The 24,290-nt window shown below is 32.6% G+C and overlaps 1 protein-coding gene across 2 annotated transcripts; it reads right to left on the reverse strand.

Annotated features, from left to right (window-relative positions):
• Window positions 1-2,393: 2,393 nt before the first annotated feature.
• On the reverse strand, window positions 2,394-8,400 carry LOC110635322 (protein ALTERED XYLOGLUCAN 9). Of its 2 annotated transcripts, none has more exons than XM_021784606.2 (2): window positions 8,126-8,400; window positions 2,394-4,026 (listed from the first exon to the last, which is right to left on the reverse strand). In XM_021784606.2, the coding sequence occupies exon 2, from the start codon at window positions 3,835-3,837 to the stop codon at window positions 2,704-2,706; it is 1,134 nt and encodes a 377-aa protein (XP_021640298.2). In that variant the 5' UTR covers window positions 3,838-4,026; window positions 8,126-8,400; the 3' UTR covers window positions 2,394-2,703. The 2 variants fall into 2 exon arrangements, with proteins under 2 accessions (XP_021640298.2, XP_057990890.1); XM_058134907.1 differs by lacking the exon at window positions 8,126-8,400 and adding an exon at window positions 7,441-7,554.
• Between the last annotated feature and the right edge of the window lie 15,890 nt (window positions 8,401-24,290).

The raw sequence follows: 24,290 nt of genomic DNA on the forward strand, positions 1-24,290 counted from the left end.
GCCGGAGAAATCCGATTTGAAAGAAAAGAATTCTCCGACATTGAAAATAGTCTTTATTATCAACTTAAATAGTACCATGAGGATTCATCATAGAAACCAATTTGAGAATCCAGAATCAACGACAGGGCATTAAGAAGAAGAAATTCCCAATTTGATAGAAGCACCTAGGGATGGCAACGGGTAGGATACCAGCGAAAATCACCTTACCCGAACCCAAACCCGAATCCGATAAATATTATAATAACCTAAATCCGTCTCAAACCTGATTAAAATTTATTCTCAACTATCCTAATCAATCAAAAATCCAATTATTATTATTACTGAAAAAAAAAATATTATGTATTTTAATTAATATTTTACATAAAAAATTATGTTGATTAATAATTTATATTTTAAAATTTTAATAATTTCATAAAATATTTAAATTTCATTTTATATAAAATAAAAAATATAAAAAATTATAAATATTATTATAAAAATATATATTTTATATTTAACTAAGTATTTATATAAATGAGTTCGGGTAACGGATACCCAACGTGTAAAGCTTGAACTCGACCCAAATCATCACGGGTATTTTTCAAATCAGAACCCATCTCAAATCTAATTATATAATGTCCAAATCTGTTCTATTAGGATTTGATCAGATTGAGAATTTGCAAAAACTCAATCCGTTGTCGTCCCTAGAAACACCCGACTTTAGAATCTCTAGACAAACGACATTATCCTCACCTAATCATATACAAAGCGTATACGTAAAGATTCCTAGATTCCTACTATGGACACAGTTAAGTCACACAAAAGAGTAGTTATTGACTCTGATATAAAAAATAAAAATAAAAATAAAAAGAAATAAAAAATTATTGACAAAGAGTTATAAATCCAAAAAGCTATCCTAGATTAGACTAACAATTAGATGAATAGTTGTTACTTTATAATACTCCATCGACTGAGAAGGTGATAGCTGTACCAATCACAAATGGAATCCTCACGTATAAATACTACCAGGAGGTAAGATGAAAAATAGGGAAGAAATGATTTCAAATCAGATACGAGGGAGAAAATATTGACTAGTCAAATCTTCAATTCAATTTCAATCATTTGATTTCTAACTTTATTATTGGAGGTCCTACGATGAGGTGGCTTCCTCCTCACCTTAACCTCTATTCATTATATGCAAATTCTGTGTGATTATCATTCAGACATCCACCATAAAATAGCCACATCTTATGTATCCAAAAATAAAAACTTACTTAAACTTAATTTATCATGAATATATATATATATATATATATATATATATATGATGTATTTACATATTGTCTTGGGTATATAATGAGCTAAATCTAAATAAAATTTTTCTATATTGACAAAAGTGTTTTGACACCCGATTTATTATGAATATAAAACAAAAAAAAAAAAATGAAATGCTTTGATTTCAAAAAGGGCAAGCGATAAATGCCCACAAGTAAATGGCTCAACCATATTTGGTAGTGTTTGGGATGTCAACAAGTTTGATTTTTGTGTGTACTCAATTTGATTGAGCCTTAATAAAATAAATTTGAGCAGTATATAATTAAATTTGATATAGGTTCAGATTTAAAAATAATATTTAAGTTTAAATTTTATATGTTGATATATTACTCGAATTTATATATATAAATACTTAATTAAATATAAAATATTTTTTTATAATAATATTTATAAATTTTATGCTTTTATTTTAAATAAAATAAAATTTAAATATTTTATAAAATTATTAAATTTTTAAAATATATATTATTAATAAAAAAATAAATTTTTATACAGATTATTAATGAAAATATATAAATTTAAATGAATTTAAGTATTTTTTGAGTAATAATAATAAAATTTAAGACGAGATTAATTAGTTAATAATAAATTTTAATAGATTTTAGAGCAAGCTCGAGTTCTAAAAATATTAATTAGATTTACCCGTTGCCATCCTAGGTAGTGTTGTATCTGGCAGCTGGAACAGAAGGCAACTGAATAATCTAGTATGCTTAACAAACATAACTACTTATTATTTTTAATGATAGTGCAAAACATCACAATAATAGTTACACTTCAAGAGCATGAGATGCATGCTTGTAAAGCTGCAAACAGTAAACTTTTTTCTGGTTACAATCCAATTTTACGAACAATATTGACTATACGAAAAAATGAAAATAATGCATTTAAGGATTGGCTTAAACATTGTATCCAAGCACATAAATTAACAAATGTACAACAGCTGAATATTGAAACAGCCATACTTTGACGAGCACAGTTTTTGTTGGGCATAAAATATCCAAAATCAATTCTAACAAATAACAACCTCAAATCAAAGAGGATTTGATTTCCATGAACAGAATTTCATAAGAATGCTATCGATTGCCCACAAGCATCTATTTACTATTGATACAAATTTTTCTTATTGATTTTCACTACATAAAACAAGCGTTGTGAGTATTCAATATTCATTCAAATGAAAAGCAAAATTAAAACAATGAATTCAATATGCATATACCAGTATAAAAATTTACTCTTGAGTTGATCTAAAGGCAAAACCTGAAAGAAATATCAAAGGTGCAATATCAGAAGAAAATTCAGCCTCTCGTGTGAATCAAAAGCTCGAAAATAGTTGGATACGCCTTTCATGTCATCCAAGTGTGAGTTGCACAATTTAATAAAAATCTGAAACTACGTAGCCCCAAGCTTCTGATGAGATTCAATAAGCAATGCATTTAGCAAAATATGAACAGCAGCTTCATAAACAGCTCCATCATAATGCATCCCATCAGCAGTACACCGAGGCCCACAATTCCAACTCATTGATTGAATGTCCAGCAATAGAAGTGGACCACCATATCTGCGCAAGAGCCTACTATTACGCAATGCTCTATCATAAGAATGCCACATTTCATCACTCATCTTCTCCCTCTTTTCCTCTGTGTTCAACATCCCATTAATCAACATTGGCATGCCAAGCCAAAACAAATGTGGGGATCTAACAGAAACAGCACCTGTAACAGGCCCATCCACACCCAACTCTGGTGAAAATGGTAACAAAGATACAACAGAACTCCTCAAAGACTGCAAAGCAACACCATAATCTGATGCATTTGTGATGTGAAGCATATGCCACAGCCCTGCCCCCATCACCAAAACATCAGGGTAACTTCTTTTTTGCTTAAAGCCCATCATTAAATCCGTTAAATTTACCACATATGGAGCCCAAATAAAATCCAATTTCATACCGATATCTTCGATAACAATCTCATAATCACTGTGCCTTTTAAACAAATCACCTTTAATAGATTCCATTTGTCTCGAATCTAAAATCAAATTTAGCAGAGATTGAACAATTAACCTTGCTTGTGAATCCCCTGCAATAACAACCCAGGACCCATTGAGCAAATCTGAAGCATCAGACCTGTCAAGTCTCTGAAACTCACAAGCCTTCACTTTCCCAGTTCTCGACCAATCCCAAATCTTATCATAACTCATAGAACCACTCTCAGTATTACTATTACTATTACTAATATTGAGCCGAACACGGCTATGGCTAGGCTTGACATCCCAAACAACTTCATTAACCAAATTAATGCAAGAATCCTCGCGATTATCAAATACAACAACAGATTGAACAGAGGTGACAAAATCAGAAACAGAAGGAAAATATGGGGTTACATGGACACCTATTGCAAGAGTGATGAAGAGGGCTCCGCTAAAGAAAAGCACCTTGTTGCGGCTCAAATGCCAGCCAGCCATCACCATAGGCACAAAAAGCACCACACAGGCAGCCAATACTCCCAATTGTATGCCTCCAAACATGAATTTTCCTTTCTCTGAAGATCACAAAAAAGGAAAAGACACAATCTCACATCATGAGTAAAATCAAGAATATTCAAACCTCAACCCGAATCCAGGACAATAAAATTCAAAAACTCCAGCAGCACAACTCTCCACTCCTCCACATCTCAACATCTTCAGTACTATCAATTGTTAACATCTTGAAAAAACCTAAACATAAATTAAAATGAACCAATTATCAATCAAGAAAAAACAAACTTAAGATTAAATATACACAGAAAAAAGGAGCAAGGGATTCTCCTCTGTAATTAAAAAAAAAAATAGTATATATGTGGAGTTGGTTCTTCTCCCATGACTTTATTATAATTATTATGATTATTTTGCTTCTTTTATGTAGAACAACAAATAATTCATTTGTGAAAAAAGAATTTTGAACCAAGTTCAACCTTTTCACTGAGCAATTTGTATATGCTAAAGAAAGAAATAAGCAAGCATTGCAACTGCAGGAGGTAATTGCAAACAAGGTTCTTTAGTCCTCTTTTTTCCTGTCTCTATGTTTAACAAATAAACTGAATTAGATGGTTGGCTTCCGTTTGTTTAGATCAGAACAATCTTCATTTCCAACAATTACTATATGCAGATAAAGAAGTAAGAAATTTCTACAAGAGCACTCAAAATTCTTTAATTTGTCTTCTCTTCATCCTTTTTTTTTTAAAATGTGTTAATCAAATTTTTTTTCCCATCTGTGTGGTTGAACGGTTTATATTCTCTAATGTTTTTCTATTTATGGGATGCACGAGATCATAGTTCCCTGGAACACAGTAATAGTAAGTTGTGATATGGATACTTGACACATGACTTAATGAAATATAGGGTACGAAGGGGTAAACTTAGTTGGTACATCAATCAGTGGTGGATCTAAAAAAAAATTTCTAGGGTCAATACATTAAAAGAAATACGCATATTAAAAATAAAATTTTCAAATTGATTTTCAAGTATTAAGAGTTTGAAATTTAAAAATTTAATAGGATTAAATTTAGTAATCTAACTAATATTTTTATGTGAAAAGAAGAAAAAGATCTACCATATTCAAGCAAGTCATACAAATATAAGTCATTTATTTTTAATGTTTATCAAAAAGAGAGTCAATAATTAAATTTATAAGGGGTCAATTTAAAAACACACATATATTTATATAGAAAATTATAATATTAAAGAGTGGTCAATCGACCCCCTCATTTAATAAGGTGGATCTACCACTAACACCAATTTGATTCTCAATATTCAGATTTTATCAATTCGGTACATGAATTATATTTATGTGGAATAATTCATATTTTAATTTTATTTAAAATAATATTAATAAAAATGTAATATTGATTTAATATAAAATAAATAATTAATTAATATGATAAAAATTTTTAATATATTATACATAGGTAATATTTGGCATTATTGTTAGATTTAATGTCGAGAAAAGCACCTCCTTAAATATGTTAAAGGGTACCAAAAATTGGTTCAAAAGTAAATTTGACATATTTTAGTCATATGAATTTCAAAACAACTAAATAGCTTTTTTTTTTCAAGCAGCTTTTGTCAAACTGTATTTTTCAGAAACATCTAAGAATGATAGTTTTATTTAAAAATCTCTTTTTTTCGGCCTTCCAAACGGTCCTATGTTATTTAAAATTAAGTCATTTTATTATTATTATTATTATTATTATTATTATTATTATTATTATTATTATTATTTCTAATAATTAATAATATTTATATTTTCTAAACCTCTCACCTTTCTACCAATAAATAAGTCTAACAGGATTTATTATATATTAATCTCCAAAGACCAAAAGTTTCACTTCCATCCCCGCTTAAATGAGTCCCAACCCCAACCAAAAGATCTCATTTTCTTGTCAAACTGGTAATTTTAATTTTCTTAAAAGATTCTTTTTTGGCCTCCCAAACAAGCCTATATTATTATAAAGGCCTAATATTCAAAAAAATCCAAAGTTTTACTTGTTTTTGCAATTATTGCCAAAACTCTTTTTTGTCCATTTTTGCCTTATTTCAAAGTTTAATATTTATTATGGTATGTCAAAATTTGGGATTTGAGGGCACTAACATAGCACTTGATGCGGTAAAAATATTATTTTTTAATATATTGTTGCTGACGTGGCAAGTGACACGGCATGCACTATTATGTTTTTGTTGACATGGCAAAAATATTATTATTTTATATCTTATTACTAACATGGCATCACTTTAATAATTAAAGAATCCAAAACTTTTTGACTTTTGTTAATTACAGTCAATTTTATAAGTTTGTTCCATTTATAGCCAATTGACTAATTTTATAAGTTAAATCAAAATTAATCAATTGGCTATAAACGGAACAAACTTATAGAATTAGTTATAATTAACAAAAGTAAAAAAGTTTTAGATTTTTTTTTTAATTATTAAAGTCATGTCATGTCAGCAATAACATATAAAATAATAATATATTTGCCACGTCAACTGACACGTCAGCAAGAACATAAAAGTTCACGCCACATCAACTGCCACGTCAACAACAATATATTAAAAAAATAATACTTTTGTCACAACAGCGCTCCCAAATCTCTAATTTTGACCAGACCATAACAAATACTAAACTTTCAAATTAGGCTAAAATTGAAAAAAAAAATTGCTATAATTGCAAAAACACGTTATGTTTTTTATTTTTTATAAAATTTGGCCTATTATAAATTAGTCTAAGAGGACATATTATCTAAATGAGTCACAATCAAAAGAGCCCCATTCTCCTGCAGATGGCTGTTGCTTACTTCATTTCTTTTTATCTTTCTTCCTCTACTATACATTTCTGAGGATTTAACCCAAAATCGTTTAGAACGAAGAAAGAGAATCCATATAGCCAGCCCCAAATTCTTGGGATAAAGGCTTAGTTGAGTTGAGCTTTCTTCCTCTCCTACTCCTTCTCCTGCTTTCTTTCTTTCTTCTTTTCCTTTTTTTCTGGGACCCTTATTTTGGTGTCCTAGATCACGTTCCCTAGTGATTGGGGACTAGCAACCCAAATTGCAGTACCCAAGGGGATGAGTGAATCTAGTAACTATGCATGAGATATTGAATGACAAATCAAGTTTTAATATAAGGTTGAATGAGCTGCAGTTGCCTATTTAAACCATTAACGCCTAGAAAAACCTTTGCAAAAGCAACAAAGGTAATACAATGAGCACTTTGTTAAAAACATGTAAATGTCTAAAACAATTGAATGTTCATTCTTTTTGGCCAACTTAAGGACAAACACAATGATTACCCAAGTCAATTTCCCTAGTAATAAATTAATGTCATTTTATGAGTTTGACATAATCATTATTAACTAAAATTCACCATTCTAGCACACTTCTGCTCATTAAATTAGTGAGTTATAGCATGAGAATTTAATAACATAAAAATTATAAATAGACTATCTCAACTTTCCAAAACTATATATTAACCAGTAAAGGGCAATCTTTTCAGTTCTATGGAGCATAAATGTTGTTGAATTTCAGAAACATTATCAGTAATCAAAGTAGAAATTTCGATATTTTTCATTCCAAAAAAGGAAAAACCAAATTGAGAACTCACAAAATAGGTGACCACACTGACATATATTCAGTGTTGAGCGGAAGTTCAGCCATTTCATATCCTCCAAAGATAATGATTCAAATTCATAAAATGAATTTCAAATTGTCTCCGAACCAAACATAATAAATAAAATAACTGAATAGACAGAACAATTATTTCAAAAAAGAGTTAATCAGAAAGCTCGAACTCGATATACCACTGAGCCAAAGCTCATGTAGGCATCGGGAATAGCAATAAAGCTCAAAAAGGAAAATTGCATTTCGGAGAAAGATTTCCACAAATTATTTTTATAGAAATCATTTTCCAGCAAGCCAAACAGAAATATTAGTTCATTAAGCACATCCTAACGCAGTGATTTCCACACATTAAGACTTTATTTGCCACTATAATTTCTAGCAATCTGTCAAGGGAATTCTCAATTCTATTGCTATTATTTCATGAGGCACATCCACACAAAATATTAAAATTAGACCCAAAATTTTGGATAATCTTATCACCATGGCTCAACAAACCAGCTTGGAAACTTAAATTTCTTGGGACATTTCAAGTTAAGAATTTGTTATGGCTGATTTAAAAAGCTTATATGAAAAGAAAATGAAAACCCTGAAATCTACGGCATACGGAAGTGGAGTGGAGAAACGAACATATAAATATATTAAAAAAAAAAAGGCGGACGATGACGAACCTGGAAGAGCTGTCGTCGTCAGCATTAATTGCCGATGGCTGGGTGGTCTCTGATAGAGATGGAGGGTAGTGACGGTGATAGAGAACAAAATGGTGAGAAAGCGTCGGGAGGGGAGAGGACAAACTTAAAATTAGCGTCGGTGGAGTTAGATCTCCCGTCGCCGACCGATATCTAGATGAAAGTCCGTTGGAAAGGCGTGAGAGAGAGAGAGAGGTGAGAGGGAAAATAACACAAAAAAAAAAAAATTTGGGGAAAAACATGTATCCGCAGACCGGAAATCAATGTCTCACAGGTTTATGAGGACGATGGGCGACCTAACCTGAATAAAAAAGGTACGGCTGTGGATGAAAAAGTAAATATACATTTTGTTTCCTATTTTGTGAAGTAGTGCAATATTAATATTATATATGTAATTAAATTTATATTAATTAATGTATTAATTATATTTTTATTAATAATATGTTATTTATAATTATTATTGTAATTTTATTAATAATATTTTATTTATAATTATTATTTTATTAATAATAAATCATGTTTATTATTTTTATAAGAAAAAAAAAGTTGTATTTTTATTAATATATTGTTAATTAATTAATTAATAATATAATATATATATATTATATTTTTTTAGATTAATTCAGTTATAAATCCAAATATTTTCAATTGTGATTAAATTTAATTTTTTTATTTCAATTCAATTAATATAAATAGAGTTGGTTAAAATTTTAGTTCGGTTATGTCACGACCCAACCTATGGGCCGGACCGGCACTAGGACCTGGGTCAGCCTAAAGCCCCCGAGGCCCGTAGTAAGCCTAACTGTTCATTTACCCAATTCTAAGGCCCATTGGGCCCAAATTCAAGAAACCAAACGGACAGAGTCCGGCCATAAAATGGACTTTCCAACGGGGAGTTTTTTACTCACCCGACCTGTAAACACAATAAATACTCAATTGGGGAGCTCAGCTCACCCTCCACATACTCATCAACATAAAAATAAATGGGAGCTCAGCTCCCTCATCCAATCCATCAACATGCATAACATATTTAAGTTTACAGGTCCAACATGATAAAAATATTACAGACCAAATTCAAATAAATACTGCTAACACATGCGGAAATTCTAAGAGTAAATAAAATTACACAAACATGGATAAACCACCTGCGAAGGATAAAAGCAGGTTAACCCAGAATAAAATATCCTCCTGTGGCCTGTAAAAATTTTTGAACAGGAGTGAGCGTTCGACTCAGAGAGTAAAATATCAATCTTAACTATAATCTCTATAACTATCTGAAACTAATGCAACCTGTAGAGTGAAATGCAACATACACAACATTTTCACATCATAACATCAAAAAGGTAATTTGGAGCACTCACACACCCTGTAGTATCAATCATAACATATGGGAGCTGATCCCTATCTGACTCTCTTAAATCCAACACAGTGCCGTAATTACTCAAGCTCGGACTTCCACTTAATAACCAAATCGAGGTCCCAGTGAATTACTCAAGCCGTGACTACCCCTCGAAGGATCGGGTCCCAATGAATTACTCAAGCCGTGGATCGCCTGTCCTATCCATAGTCCACACCACATCACACGCACGCCAACGCACGCACACCGCTCCAAATTACCACAACAACATCCATGGCACATCAACAGTTATGAATGCAACATATATCGTGCCTAGAATTTAACTACATAAATATATGCATATAAGTGATGCATGGGCATGCTGAACATATAATAATATCGAAATTATAATTAAAATTAATATTCTACTCACAAACTGGACGACAAATTACTGTGGCGGCTGGGCGGAGGAAGAAGGCTGTCCCGGCTCACCTGACAATCACATTACATTTATTTAATACAATCTGACTCAATACAAACAAAGAAAAAGACCAATTACGTCCTAAGTCGTGCCGAAAATTCGGCAGAGTCTCCCCTATACCTAGGACCTACCCAACCTGCAAAAGGGCTAAAAACACACTTCTATACTCACAATCCATACATCAACAGTCCAATCATATCACACAGCCCCTCCTGGGCCCATCAAATCAATCATCCATCACAATACGCAAAATTTCAATTTAGTCCTTATTATTGATCATTTTTGCAAAAACTGCCCAAACAAGCTCTAAAAATTATAAAACTTTGCCCCGCGGTCCTTAGCAATATTACTAAGCTATTGCAAAAAGAATCGTAATTTTCTAAGCTACCACGAATATTTTATGGATTTTTAATCCTATTTAAGCACTAGAAAATTACGAAAAAACAAGGTTCGGGTTTACCTTTGCCGATTCCGACTTCGGGAACGCGTCCGGGGCGTCTGACAATGGGGGGCTAGCCAAAACCTCGGCCCAATTCGGAGACTTTTCCGTGCAGTGCATGCGGCGAAATTTGCGAACGGTCAATCGCCGAATTTCCGTGAATCGAGGATACCTACACGAAGCCCATAACACGGGGGTTAGTACATAAATTTTTCAGAATTTTCTAAGCTCATTTAATGCTCGAAAATACACTGCAAAGTTCCGTGGGACCCACCGAAAAACGGTGTCGGAAAAATTCAAAATTTATGTCGTTACGAAGCTCTCGACGAATGGAGCGTGCTGGTGGCCTCGGTTTTCTCGTGGGATTCACGGTTTTCGAGAAATCTAGCCCAAAAGTCGAAATGGGCTAAAATCTTCCCGAGCAAAAATCGGACAATCCGCTCGATGGATTTCGGCGTTCTTGGTGTCTATGGAAAGCTCTCGCCGAGTAGATGGTTTTGGACACAAGACTCGGTCCAATCGGTGGCCAGATCGGCCGGATTTGGCCGGAGAAACTGGAGCGACGCGCGCGCACAGGGGAGGGGAGGAGAGAGAAAAGAAAGAGAAAAGAGAGGGACGACGCGCGCGGGAGAAGAAAAAGGAAAGGGAGCCGGTTCGATTCGACCGGTCCGATCCGGTCCGGTTCGATTCGGCCGGTTCGATTCGAAATACAAAATTTTGAATTTTTACTCTGCCTAGGGACCGAAAACGAGGTCCAAAAATTCCGAAAAAATTCCAGAAAATTCAGAAAAATACGTAGACTCCAAATATATTTTTAGTTTTGCCACGTGGTCTTTAAATTAATTTTTAAAAATCCTCAAAGTTTATATTTTCGGAAAATCGAACCCGATTTTTAAAATCCGAAAAATCTCAAAAAAATTCCTAAAATTTAAATAAAATTAAAATATCAAAAATACTCATAAATAATAAAATTTTGGGGTGTTACAGGTTAACCGAAAGATCTTTTTTAATTTTTTGTGACATTATATATAATATTACAAACTTTTATTGGATGTATTTAATATAAATTTAATTTTTTATAATAATGAGTTTAACAACTATCAAATTAAATATATTTATATGAAAATTTATAAAAATTAATTAAAATATATAAAATAAATATATAAATCTAAATATAAATATTATTGTTAAGTTAATTTTCATCTAAGTTTAAACTTTTTATGGCTGAATTTTTTTTATATAATATTAATAATTTTTTATACATAATTAATAATAAATAAATATATTTATTAAATATTAAAAAATGTGATGTTACACTAAAAAACCATTTTGGTGCACTCATTCACTCATTAATATGTATACACGTACATTTTTTATATTCGTTATTAGTATTTGTAGTTTAATTTTATATACAAGTAATTTTTTTAATAATTTTAATATATTATATCAAATTAATATTACTTAATTAAAAAATAAATAGTTCATTAAATATAAAAATATTAAAATATTAAATTTTCTAAAATTTTGTAATGAAAATTAAAAATTGCTAAAAATTCTATCTCATAATAATAAAATAACAATTTTATCTATGAGCATTTTCAATTATTCTCTTTATAATTTACATATAAATATTAAATGCTAAATTTCATTCATTAAATTAAAGTAATAATAATATTAATGTTAATTTAATTACTTTTATAAATAAAAAAATTTATTAAATTGAAAATTATAAAACATTTATTAAATTAAAATTTTTTATATCTTTAATTAGGTTATATTTTTATGGAAGGTTATCTGTTATAATTAAATTTAATTATTAATATGTAATAAATGAATAAAAATACCAATTATAGCAATGTAATCTCAATTTAGAGAATTCATCAAACTAAAATAAAAATTTTGACATTACTATAATTTTATGCCAATTTAGTTTCATAATATATACATAATTTATTATTTTATCACCAATGTGTTGCATTAAATTTTAAACTTTTAAATTTTAAATTATAATTATATTAGATTTATAACATAATTATAGTTATAGAATTATAATTTTACATATGAATATTTTGTCATTGATAATTTTCTGACATAATTTTTAATCACAAATCAATTTGAGCAAACAAATGTAATAAAAATAATAATTATAAATAATTAATATTAAATAACAAATAAATATAATAATAATTATTATGAATAATCAATTAACTTTCATAACAATTAATGGTAAAAAGAATTTTAATTATAGCTTGTTTAAAAAGAATTTTAATAAAATGATAATTTATTAAGTATTCGTATCTTAAAAAAAAAATGTAACACCCCTGATTTTTTATATATTATTATTGGGCTTCGTGTAGGTATCCTCAATTCGTGGAAATTCGACAGTTGTCCGGATCTGTGAATTTCCGCCGCATGCACTCAGCCACCGGAAAAGTCTCCGAATTGGACCGAGGTTTTGGCTACCCCCCCATTGTCAGACATCCTGAGCGCGTCTCTGGAGTCGGAATCGGCAAAGGTAAACCCGAACCTTGCTTTTTCGTAATTTTCTAGTGCTTAAATAGGATTAAAAATCTATAAAATATTCGTGGTAGCTTAGAAAATTACGATTCTTTTTGCAATAGCTTAGTAATATTTCTAAGGACCGCGGGGCAGAGTTTTATAATTTTTAGAGCTTATTTGAGCAGTTTTTGCAAAAATGATCAATTATAAGGACTAAATTGAAATTTTACATATTGTGATGAATGATTGATTTGATGGGCCCAGGAGGGGCTGTGTGATGTGATTGAGTTGTGGATATATGGATTGTGGATATAGAAGTGTGTTTTGAGCCCTTTTGCAGGTTGGGTAGGTCCTAGGTATAGGGGAGACTCTGCCGGATTTTCGGCACGACTTAGGACGTATTGGGTCTTTTCTTTATTTGTATTGAGTCATTTGTATTAAATAATTGTAATATAATTGTCAGGTGAGCCGGGACAGCCTTCTTCCTCCGCTCAGCCGCCACAGTGATTGCCGTCAAGTCTATGAGTAGAATATTAATTTTAATTGTAATTTTGATATTATTATATGTTCAAGCATGCCCATGCATCACTTATATGCATATATTTATTTAGTTAAACTCTAGGCACGATTTATGTTGCATTTATAACTGTTGATGTGCCATGGATGTTGTTGTGGTAATTTGGAGCAGTGTGCGTGCGTTGGCGTGCGTGTGATGTGGTGTGGACTATGGATAGGACGGGGTAGTCACGGCTTGAGTAATTCGCTGGGACCCGATCCTTCGAGGGGTAGTCACGGCTTGAGTAATTCGCTGGGACCCTCGATTTGGTTATTAAGTGGAAGTCCGAGCTTGAGTAATTCGGCACTGTGTTGGATTTAAGAGAGTATAGGATCAGCTCCCATATGTTATGATTGATACTACAGGGTGTGTGAGTGCTCCAAATTACCTTTTTGATGCTATGATGTGAATTTATTGTTGATGTTGCATATCATTCCACAGGTTGCATTAGTTTCAGATAGTTATAGAGATTATGGTTAAAATTGATATTTTACTCTCTGAGTCGAACGCTCACTCCTGTTCAAAAATTTTTACAGGCCACAGGAGGATATTTTATTCTGGGTTAACCTGCTTTTATACTTCGCAGGTTGTTTATCGATATTTGTGTAATTTTATTTACTCCTAGAATTTCCGCATGTGTTAGCAGTATTTATTTGAATTTGGTTTGTAATATTATTATCATGTTGGACCTGTAAACTTAATATTCTATGTCTGTTTGATGGATTGGATGAGGGAGCTGAGCTCCCATTTATTTTATGATGATGAGTATGTGGAGGGTGAGCTGAGCTCCCCAATTGAGTATTATTGTGTTTACAGGTCGGGTGAGTCAAAAACTCCCCGTTGGAAAGTCCATTTTATGGCCGGACTCTGTCCGTTTGTTTTCTTGAAATTGGGCCCAAATGGGCCTTAGAATTGGGTAAATGAACAGTTAGGCTTACTATGGGCCTCGGGGGCTTTAGGCTGGCCCAGGTCCTAGTGCCGGTCCGGCCCATAGGTTGGGTCGTGACAGATGTGGTATCAGAGCTTAGGCTCCAGATTCATAGGGAAAAATTATCTAAGTGTTGGGAAGAGTCTACTAGGAGTCACATGCGGAGTATAGGATTCTGTTTCGTCTTTTCCTGTAATTCTTTGTTTCTAGATTCTACGTTATACCTCGGGAAATATAAGATTACCTCAGTTAGTGTCTTGATTTTCGTGGAGTACACAGAAATGTGAAATAGAGTTAGTAGACATGTGAGATCTATCATGAGGATACGTACTCCAAGAAATGTTATATTTTTGTCAGTATGGGTTTAAATGGTGTGCCCATTTCGTGTAAGACACGAGTACATAAAAGTGAGTCTTAAAAGTACAGTTGCCTAGATAAGGATGAGGATACCACTCTTGGCGGTCATCGGTAGATGACCCGATCGAGAATAAGTTTGTGATAATAGAAGATTCGGAGAGATAAGAAATTAGGAGACCTAGTGCGTCAGGGCGTATCGTAGTAACTATACAATGTTCTCGATGTCGCTCGTAGTGCAGACTGATGCATCGACATGAGATTATTGTGTAGAGCTGCGTGCATCCCCTTGGTGCTCCATAATGAGTGTGTTTGAGATGGCTTCAGATTTGGTACAGTTATGCCAGAACAAAGTTCTATATTTGAAGAGGAGTTGGGAACTCATGGCTAATAGTCTAGAGTTAGAATATTGAAAGGTCACGGTTGGGTGATAACTAGAGTCGTGACTCAGTTACCCAAAGCATGAGCTAGAGTTACATCAAGAGTTGCCATCGGACTGCAGGTTTGGACTAGTTGCAAAGTAAAGGTGACACTTATAGAGTGAGAATAGTATACCTTGTGTGTATCAGTATGGAATAAAGTACAACTCTACTACCTAGAGAAGGTCGAAACTATGAATTGATGATTTATAGAGCTATGATATGATAAAAGAGTCATTAACTTGACATGGTTCTGGCAAGGTGGTAGATGTAGTACCTTTGTTGCAGCAAGTTAGGATATAGTCCTATCTTTTCAGAATGGATCGAAGGTTATTACTGATAATGATGACTTATGGAATAGTGTCCTAGATGGGACTGTAGAGTGTGGTAGAGAGTAGTTGGCTCGGGTATCCTGGAGAGGATACAAGTTCCATTATAGGAATCATATATAATCAGATCACGATGGATGTAAATCCTTTGAATTGGATGACGGGTTTGGGTGCCCGAAATCTTAAGTTTTGGAATTGAGTAAACATGGAAAATAATAATAATAATAATAAATAAAATTACTGCAAAATCAGTTCTCGAGGTAGTAAGGGTATTATGTAAGCTAAAGGATAAGAATAGAAATCATACGATAAAGGTATGAGTGCAATCTCCTGAGTTCCCTTCTGACTTCATATTGTTCAAACAGTAGTATAATCTAATTATAATAGTGTTAAGAGTAATAAATTAGCGAAGATAAATCACAGAAGGCCAATGGATAAAGAAAGTGCAGAATGAAAGTTTGGGCAATTGATTGCAGATGCAATATAATCTAAATGCTAGTGGAAGTACTAGCTAGAGTGGTCAAAGGACCAAATCTGAGTAGCACAGACATATGATAACGCGATAGAGACTCTGAAAGATATAGTTAGCAAGTACAGCTATTATGTTAGGAAGAAGAATGGAACCAGGGATAGAATAGTCAAGTTCTATTTTGGGTAAGACAAAGGAAATAAATGAAAGGACAACCTAAAGAGCGCATAATAAAAGGAACAAAGTTAAGATATAGGATAGGCTAAGTGTTATTCTTGGCAAGGAGAATGACAAGGATGGAAAACCCAAAATGGGACCACATTAGTGAGAAAAGTGATGGAGGTATGGAATACAATAATAATGAGTAAATGTTAGAAGGTGTGCGATGGTATTGTGGACTACCTAAATAGGTAGAGAAAGAGAAGTTAGTAAGCAGTAAGTTGAATAAAAGTCAGTCTAAGGGATCAAATAGGTATGATGAGAGGAAAAGAATGATAGATAATGACACATAGGTTTTAGGTTAGACTTTTGAGATAGTGAGAAGGTAGTTAGAGGTTCGTTATGAATGTCAAGCAAACATTTTTAGTGTGATCAACAGAATCACTTTGTAGTGAAGCAATAACGACAGGACAATGTAGGGGTAGAACGAAAAGTGACAAGTCTGGATGGTTATAAATCACTAGAAAGTTCAAGGATCAAATTAATGACCCTAGATAAGGGTGGAATTAGTGTTGGAAGAATTTATTAGTGAGAGAAATCTTTCAGGAATCAACAAAAGTTAAGGGCACAATAAAAACGATGATAGATATGAATCATAGGTCGAGTATAAGTAAAGTTAATAAATTATAAAATATTATGTCAGGAAGGATGATGGTACGGTAAAGGGTTCATGCAGATGATACCTTATAGGTAGAGCACAATTATGCTAGGAGATGATGAAATTTGAAGAGAAAGACTAAGAAACATAGGTTAAACGTTATTATATGGACAATCGGGCGTAGTTGAATATAGAGGATATTTTTCTTTCTTTTCAAGTTTAGCTCGTGTTTTTGATTCCAGAGCGTTATATAAGGAGCAGAGACTGAGGCAAGGAGACCTAGTTATTTGAGATTTTGATAGGCACCAATTCATATACAATTTCCTGATATGAGAATGACAGTAAGTGCATACCTAGTGTTAAGTATGAAAGGACGATCAGAGTAATGACAGGAGTTAAATTGAGTTAGCTACCAAGGCTTGCAAGCTATTTTAAACTATGAAATTTGGAGGAAATACTAATTGTGGATGAGTTTCAATAGATGAAATTATTGTTAATGGGTAATTTGAGGTTGAAGTTTGGAAAGTTGTGGGCAGTATATGTGATTATATTAAGGAGAATAAACACGTGAAGTATCTTATTTAGAATTAAGGCATGACACACATTTCCCACAGCCGTGTTAGTTCAGATGGAACTTATAGTTTCTGGAGCTCCTATCCATCCAGGATGAGCAATTTCCTACTAAGGCTGGTAGGGAATGATAATGTTCTGATAGTTAAGTTGGGAAAGGGGATACAAAAAGAATTTTCTATGGTTAATTATAAGTGTTACGAAGGTGAAGAATGTCTTTGGTAGGAGAAAATCGTAAGGTTAGAATTCCCGAAGTAATGGAACTAGTAATCAAGATAAGACTAAGAAATAAAAAGAAAGTTAAAGTTGATGATGGGATAGACATCTTTGAAGGAAAAGGTGTAAGGATGAGATAGGACTAAAATTAAGGAATAAGTACAACAGGTTGAAAAGATACCAACAATACCAAAAATAGGAAAAGGGAAGTGGATAAGATGCAAAGGACAGGAAGAGAGCTCGATAGAGTCAGTTATAATGATGAGGATAAGGAGTGTCTAACCACGCTTGTGTTATCACTACCTATGAGCGGTGAAGGATACACCGTGTACTGTGACGCCTCCAGAGTTGGCCTAGGGTGTGTTTTGATGCGGAATGGAAAAGTAGTGGCTTATGCTTCAAGGCAGCTGAAGAGGCATGAGCAGAACTATCCCACCCATGATTTGGAAATGGCGGCTGTAGTCTTTGCACTAAAAATCTGGAGACACTACCTGTACGGTGAAGTGTGTGAGATATACACCGACCATAAGAGTTTGAAGTACATCTTCCAACAGAGAGATTTAAACTTGAGACAGAGGAGATGGATGGAGCTTCTGGAAGACTATGATTGCTCCATCGGTACCACCACAGGAAGGCCAATGTAGTAGCAGATGCTTTAAGCGTAAAATCTTACGCGGTTTGGCGCACATTTGTGAGAAGAAGAGACCGTTGATTCAGGAAGTACATGAGTTGATGGATCAAGGTTTAATCCTAGATCTTTCAGATGAGGGGGTCATGTTGGCTCATTTTTCAGTGAGGCCAGACTTGCGAGATAGAGTTAGAGTTTCCCAACACAGAGACAAACAATTAATGAAGATCATAGAAAGAGTACAGCAAGATGAAGGTGGTGAGTTTGGATTTGCCAATGATGGTGCCCTAGTGCAAGGTTCTAGGATATGTGTGTCCGATGTGGACAACCTCAGGAATGAAATCATGCGAGAGGCACACTACACACTGTACAGTGTCCACCCAGGTTCCACCAAGATGTACCATGATGTGAAAGATAGCTATTGGTGGAATGGCATGAAGAGAGACATAGCAGACTTTGTGTCCAAGTGCTTGACTTGTCAGAAGGTGAAGTTTGAACACCAGAGACCGTCAGGGAAGCTGCAAGAGCTCCCTATCCCAGAATGGAAGTGGGAAATGATCACTATGGATTTTGTGACTGGGTTGCCTCGTACCACGCGAGGATATGATTCGATATGATTCGATATGGGTAATTGTAGACCGCTTGACCAAATCAGCTCACTTCTTACTCAGAAGACTACATACTGCGGGCACAAGATGCCCGGCTCTACATTCGAGAAATAGTCAGATTGCATGGAGTTCCGGCTTCCATAATATCTGACAGAGGGCCCCAGTTCACTTCTCGGTTTTGGAGAAAGTTGCAGGAGGCACTTGGCACACAGTTGAACTTTAGTATGGCTTTCCACCCTCAGACAGACGGACAGTCCGAAAGGACAATCCAAACACTGGAAGACATGCTTCGCATGAGTGTTTTGGATTTTGGAGGTCAATGGGATGATCAGCTAGCTTTGGTGGAGTTTGCCTACAACAACAGTTATCACTCCAGCATAGGAATGGCACCCTATGATGCACGATCTGGAAGAAAGTGTAGGTCTCCTCTGTGTTGGACAGAAATGGGGGAAGCGAAGGTGCATGATGTAAACCTAGTGCAGTACACTTCAGAGATAGTTCCTTTAATCAGGGAACGACTGAAAACAGCTTTCAGTAGGCAGAAGAGTTATGCAGACCCCAGACGGAGGGATGTGGAGTTTGCAGTAGGCGACTATGTATTCCTGAAGGTTTCTCCAATGAAGGGAGTCATGAGATTTGGAAAGAAGGGCAAGTTGGCACCTCGGTATATTGGACCTTTTGAGGTTACTGATAGAGTTGGAGCAGTTGCCTACCGGTTGGAGCTACCACCCAACCTCTCTCACGTTCATCCCGTGTTTCACATCTCCATGCTCAGGAAATACATTCCCGATCCTTCTCATGTACTGCAGCCGGATGTGATAGAGCTAAAAGAGAACTTGACATTTGAGGAGCAGCATGTAGCCATAGTGGACTACCAAGTGAGACAGCTGAGATCAAAACAGATCCCTATGGTTAAGGTTTTATGGAGGAGTCAGTCAGTGGAAGAGTGCACCTGGGAGTTAGAACGGGACATGCGTAGCAAGTACCCTTATCTGTTCAATGTATAATCATGTGCTTTATTCTGCCTTGTGTAAAATTCGAGGACGAATTTTCTGTAAGGGGGGAAGAATGTAACACCCCTGATTTTTTATATATTATTATTGGGCTTCGTAGGTATCCTCAATTCGTGGAAATTCGGATGTCCGTGAATTTCAGGCTGCATGAACCAGCTACGGAAAAGTCTCCGAATTGGATCGAGGTTTTGGCTACCCCACCATTGTCAGCATCGAGCGCGTTCAAGTCGGAATCGGCAAAGGTAAACCCGAACCTTGCTTTTCGTAATTTTCTAGTGCTTAAATAGGATTAAAAATCTATAAAATATTCGTGGTAGCTTAGAAAATTACGATTCTTTTGCAATAGCTTAGTAATATTTCTAAGGACCATGCAAGGTAGTTTTATAATTTTTAGAGCTTATTTGAGCGCTTTTTGCAAAAATGATCAATTATAAGGACTAAATTGAAATTTTACATATTGTGATGAATGATTGATTTGATGGGCGGGAGGGGCTGTGTGATGTGATTGAGTTGTGGATATATGGATTGTGGATATAGAAGTGTGTTTTGAGCCCTTTTGCAGTTGGGTAGGTCCTAGGTATAGGGAGACTCTGTGGATTTTCTGCACGACTTAGGACGTATGGGTCTTTTCTTTATTTGTATTGAGTCATTTGTATTAAATAATTGTAATATAATTGTCGTGAGTCGATGACCTTCTTCCTCCGCCCAGCCGCCACAGTGATTGCCGTCAAGTCTGTGAGTAGAATATTAATTTTAATTGTAATTTCGATATTATTATATGTTCAAGCATGCCCATGCATCACTTATATGCATATATTTATTTAGTTAAACTCTAGGCACGATTTATGTTGCATTTATAACTGTTGATGTGCCATGGATGTTGTTGTGGTAATTTGGAGTAGTGTGCGTGCGTTGGCGTGCGTGTGATGTGGTGTGGACTATGGATAGGACGGGGTAGTCACGGCTTGAGTAATTGGGACCGACCCGATCCTTCGAGGTAGTCACGGCTTGAGTAATTCGCTGGGACCCTCGATTTGGTTATTAAGTGGAAGTCCGAGCTTGAGTAATTCGCTGGCACCAGGTTGGATTTAAGAGAGCTGTATAGGGGATCAGCTCCCATATGTTATGATTGATACTACAGGGTGTGTGAGTGCTCCAAATTACCTTTTTGATGCTGTGATGTGAATTTATTATTGATGTTGCATATCATTCCACAGGTTGCATTAGTTTCAGATAGTTATAGAGATTATGGTTAAAATTGATATTTTACTCTCTGAGTCGAACGCTCACTCCTGTTCAAAAATTTTTACAGGCCACAGGAGGATATTTTATTCTGGGTTAACCTGCTTTTATACTTCGCAGGTTGTTTATCGATATTTGTGTAATTTTATTTACTCCTAGAATTTCCGCATGTGTTAGCAGTATTTATTTGAATTTGGTTTGTAATATTATTATCATGTTGGACCTGTAAACTTAATATTCTATGTCTGTTTGATGGATTGGATGAGGGAGCTGAGCTCCCATTTATTTTATGATGATGAGTATGTGGAGGGTGAGCTGAGCTCCCCAATTGAGTATTATTGTGTTTACAGGTCGGGTGAGTCAAAAACTCCCCGTTGGAAAGTCCATTTTATGGCCGGACTCTATCCGTTTGTTTTCTTGAAATTGGGCCCAAATGGGCCTTAGAATTGGGTAAATGAACAGTTAGGCTTACTACGGGCCTCGGGGGCTTTAGGCTGGCCCAGGTCCTAGTGCCGGTCCGGCCCATAGGTTGGGTCGTGACAAAAAAATACTATGATACATAGTAAATTAGAGTTTAATAATTTTTCTATACTTAACTTTATATATGTGTTATTATAAACAGAATTTGAACTCTCATGATTTTTTGAATTATAATTATATATGTATATATTTATTATAATTTAGAATTATAATTATATTAGAATTAGTATTGTTAAAAAATATTAATAAAAAAATTATAGTAGCCGATTAAATTTAGTTCTTCATTGTAATAATATTAAATTATTAGAGGTATTTTAGCCAATCTCAATGATTCACTCTCTCCTTCATATATCTCAAACTATTGTTTCAAATCAATTTAAGAAAATAATATAAAATGTTCATAACAAATTTATATTTATTGATTTATTATAATTTTTTAATTAAATTTAATAATTTATTTATAATAAATTAATTTTTATGAGATGATATTTAATTGAATAATTTTATCTTAAAATATATAATTAGTAAAATTTGAAATATAAGATAAAATGAAAGATAGTATTAGATAATGTTAAATAATAATTTTATTTAGAAATATAGTATTTTATAATTTAAAAAGATAACATTTGAAATTTAATTTTTAATATATATATATATATATGTACGTATGCATGTATTTTAAATCTAAATCATTCAAGATTTGCAAGAGTAATTTATAGTGATTTTCTTTTAAATTTTCAGTTTATTAGATGAAAATAAAATACTATAAATTTGTTTGATATAACTCAAATTATTGATTCAAATCAATGTAAGAGAATAATATAAAATATTCTTAATGAATTTACATTTATTGATTGATTGTAATTTTAAAATTAAACTTAATAATTTGTTTATAATAAATTAATTTTTATTATCATAAAATTGAGTAGTTAGACTATGAAAGTTAAAGACTCAAAATTGGTTAACCAAAAATTGACCCTTGTATTCATCCTTAATTTATACTTGATATAATTAGAAATTAATAATTTTAATATTTCGAATTTAAAAATTGTAAAATATTTAAAAATTAATTTTCGTTTATCTTCTTTATTTTGTTATTGTATAGAATTCACAAAATTTAAGCAATATAAAATATTTAGAATTTAATAATTTTAAATATTTAAATGTCATTTTTATTTATCTTCTGAAATTATTTTATTAATGTGTAGAATTTACAAAATTTAAAATATTTACAAATATCATTTTAATTTATCTTATTTATTTTATTAGTGTATAAATTTTAAAATATTTAAAATTTCATAGCTTCCTACACAAGTTCAAAGCCAAGAAATTCAAATCATTTAACCACTCTCTTCAACCAACCACAATAACATTAAAAAATCTACCCTTAAATTTTTTTAAAATATTTAAAATTAGTAAATAAAATCTTTCAAGCAAATTTAGGCACAATTTGCACAAGAGCTAACCAACCATTAAATCAAGTAATTAACATATGTTGATCTCACAAAAGCAATCAAGAGAAAAGTAACTAAAATTTTATATTTTAGTAAAAAGCCTACGTAAACTTTACGAATCCTTTTCAGTCTTTTTAACTTATCTTCTTTTAATTATTAGTGTAAAATATTTAAAATTTTAAATTATTTGGGTTTGAAATTTTATTTTATTTAATTTTTTCTTGTTATCAGGTCAAAAACATAAAAGGAATTGTGAATTTAGAATTGCCAAATAACTATGTCCTCTCCGTCAGGAAAGACAAAACAAGAGGCTTCAATAATAGCTTCAAACAAGAGGGCAGTTTTCGGTTTAAACGAAAAATCGAATCGAATCGATTCAATTTGATTCAATCGGTTTGGTTTTAAAATTCAATCGGTTCGGTTTGATTTATAATTTTGATAATTTCGGTTAATCAGTTTGGTTTGGCTATTTTCATAAAAAATAAAAAAAAACCAAACCGAACCGAAATTATTAATATATATAGGAAATCAAAGAAAATCGAATTAAATTGAATCGAACCGAATCGAATCGAACCAAAATCAAAGAAAACCAAACCGAACCTTAAGATTTTTGAGTTTTGATTTCTTTTTTTTTTGTTTTTATGTTTTATTATTTAGATTTAATGTTAAAAATATGAAATTTTATAAATTTTGATTTGATCGGTTTAAAACCGAACCGAACTGATATTTATCAGTTCGATTCGGTTCAATTTTCCCTTATTAATTGGTTTGTTTCGTTTTTTAAATTTTTAATTTTTGATTTTTGATTTTATCAATTCAGTTCGGTTCGAAATCAAACTGACCATTTGCACACCCCTACATATATATATACTAAAATTAGAGAATTGTATCCATAATTAATAACGCTTAATAAAATTAAAAATATAAAATATAAAATACTTAGAGTTAGAAAAATATAAAATATTTGAAAATTTATTTTAACTCATCTTATTTTAATTATTAATTTATATAAATACTTAAATATTTAAAATATAAACATTTAAATTTTAAATTAAAAGTAAAATTAATTTTATTAGATAAAGCGTAACTATTTTGAAATTTAATTTTAAGATTTTTTTTAATTTATATATTAAATTATTAGTATTAGATATTTCTTAACTTAATAATTTTATCTTAACAATATATATTAGTTTAGTAGTATTTAATTTAAATCAAAATAATTGATGAAATTAAAATTTTGAATCAATATTTTTTTTATCTGACAATTTTGATTTGGTTCAATTTTTTTTTATTAAAATTAAACTAAACT

The sequence above is a fragment of the Hevea brasiliensis genome, chromosome 14, assembly GCF_030052815.1.
Source record: "Hevea brasiliensis isolate MT/VB/25A 57/8 chromosome 14, ASM3005281v1, whole genome shotgun sequence".
NCBI lineage: Eukaryota > Viridiplantae > Streptophyta > Magnoliopsida > Malpighiales > Euphorbiaceae > Hevea > Hevea brasiliensis.

Bases quoted from the DNA above. Each gene is read 5' to 3' on its own strand.
- LOC110635322 (XM_021784606.2), bottom strand. From the start codon at position 3,837: ATGTTTGGAGGCATACAATTGGGAGTATTGGCTGCCTGTGTGGTGCTT.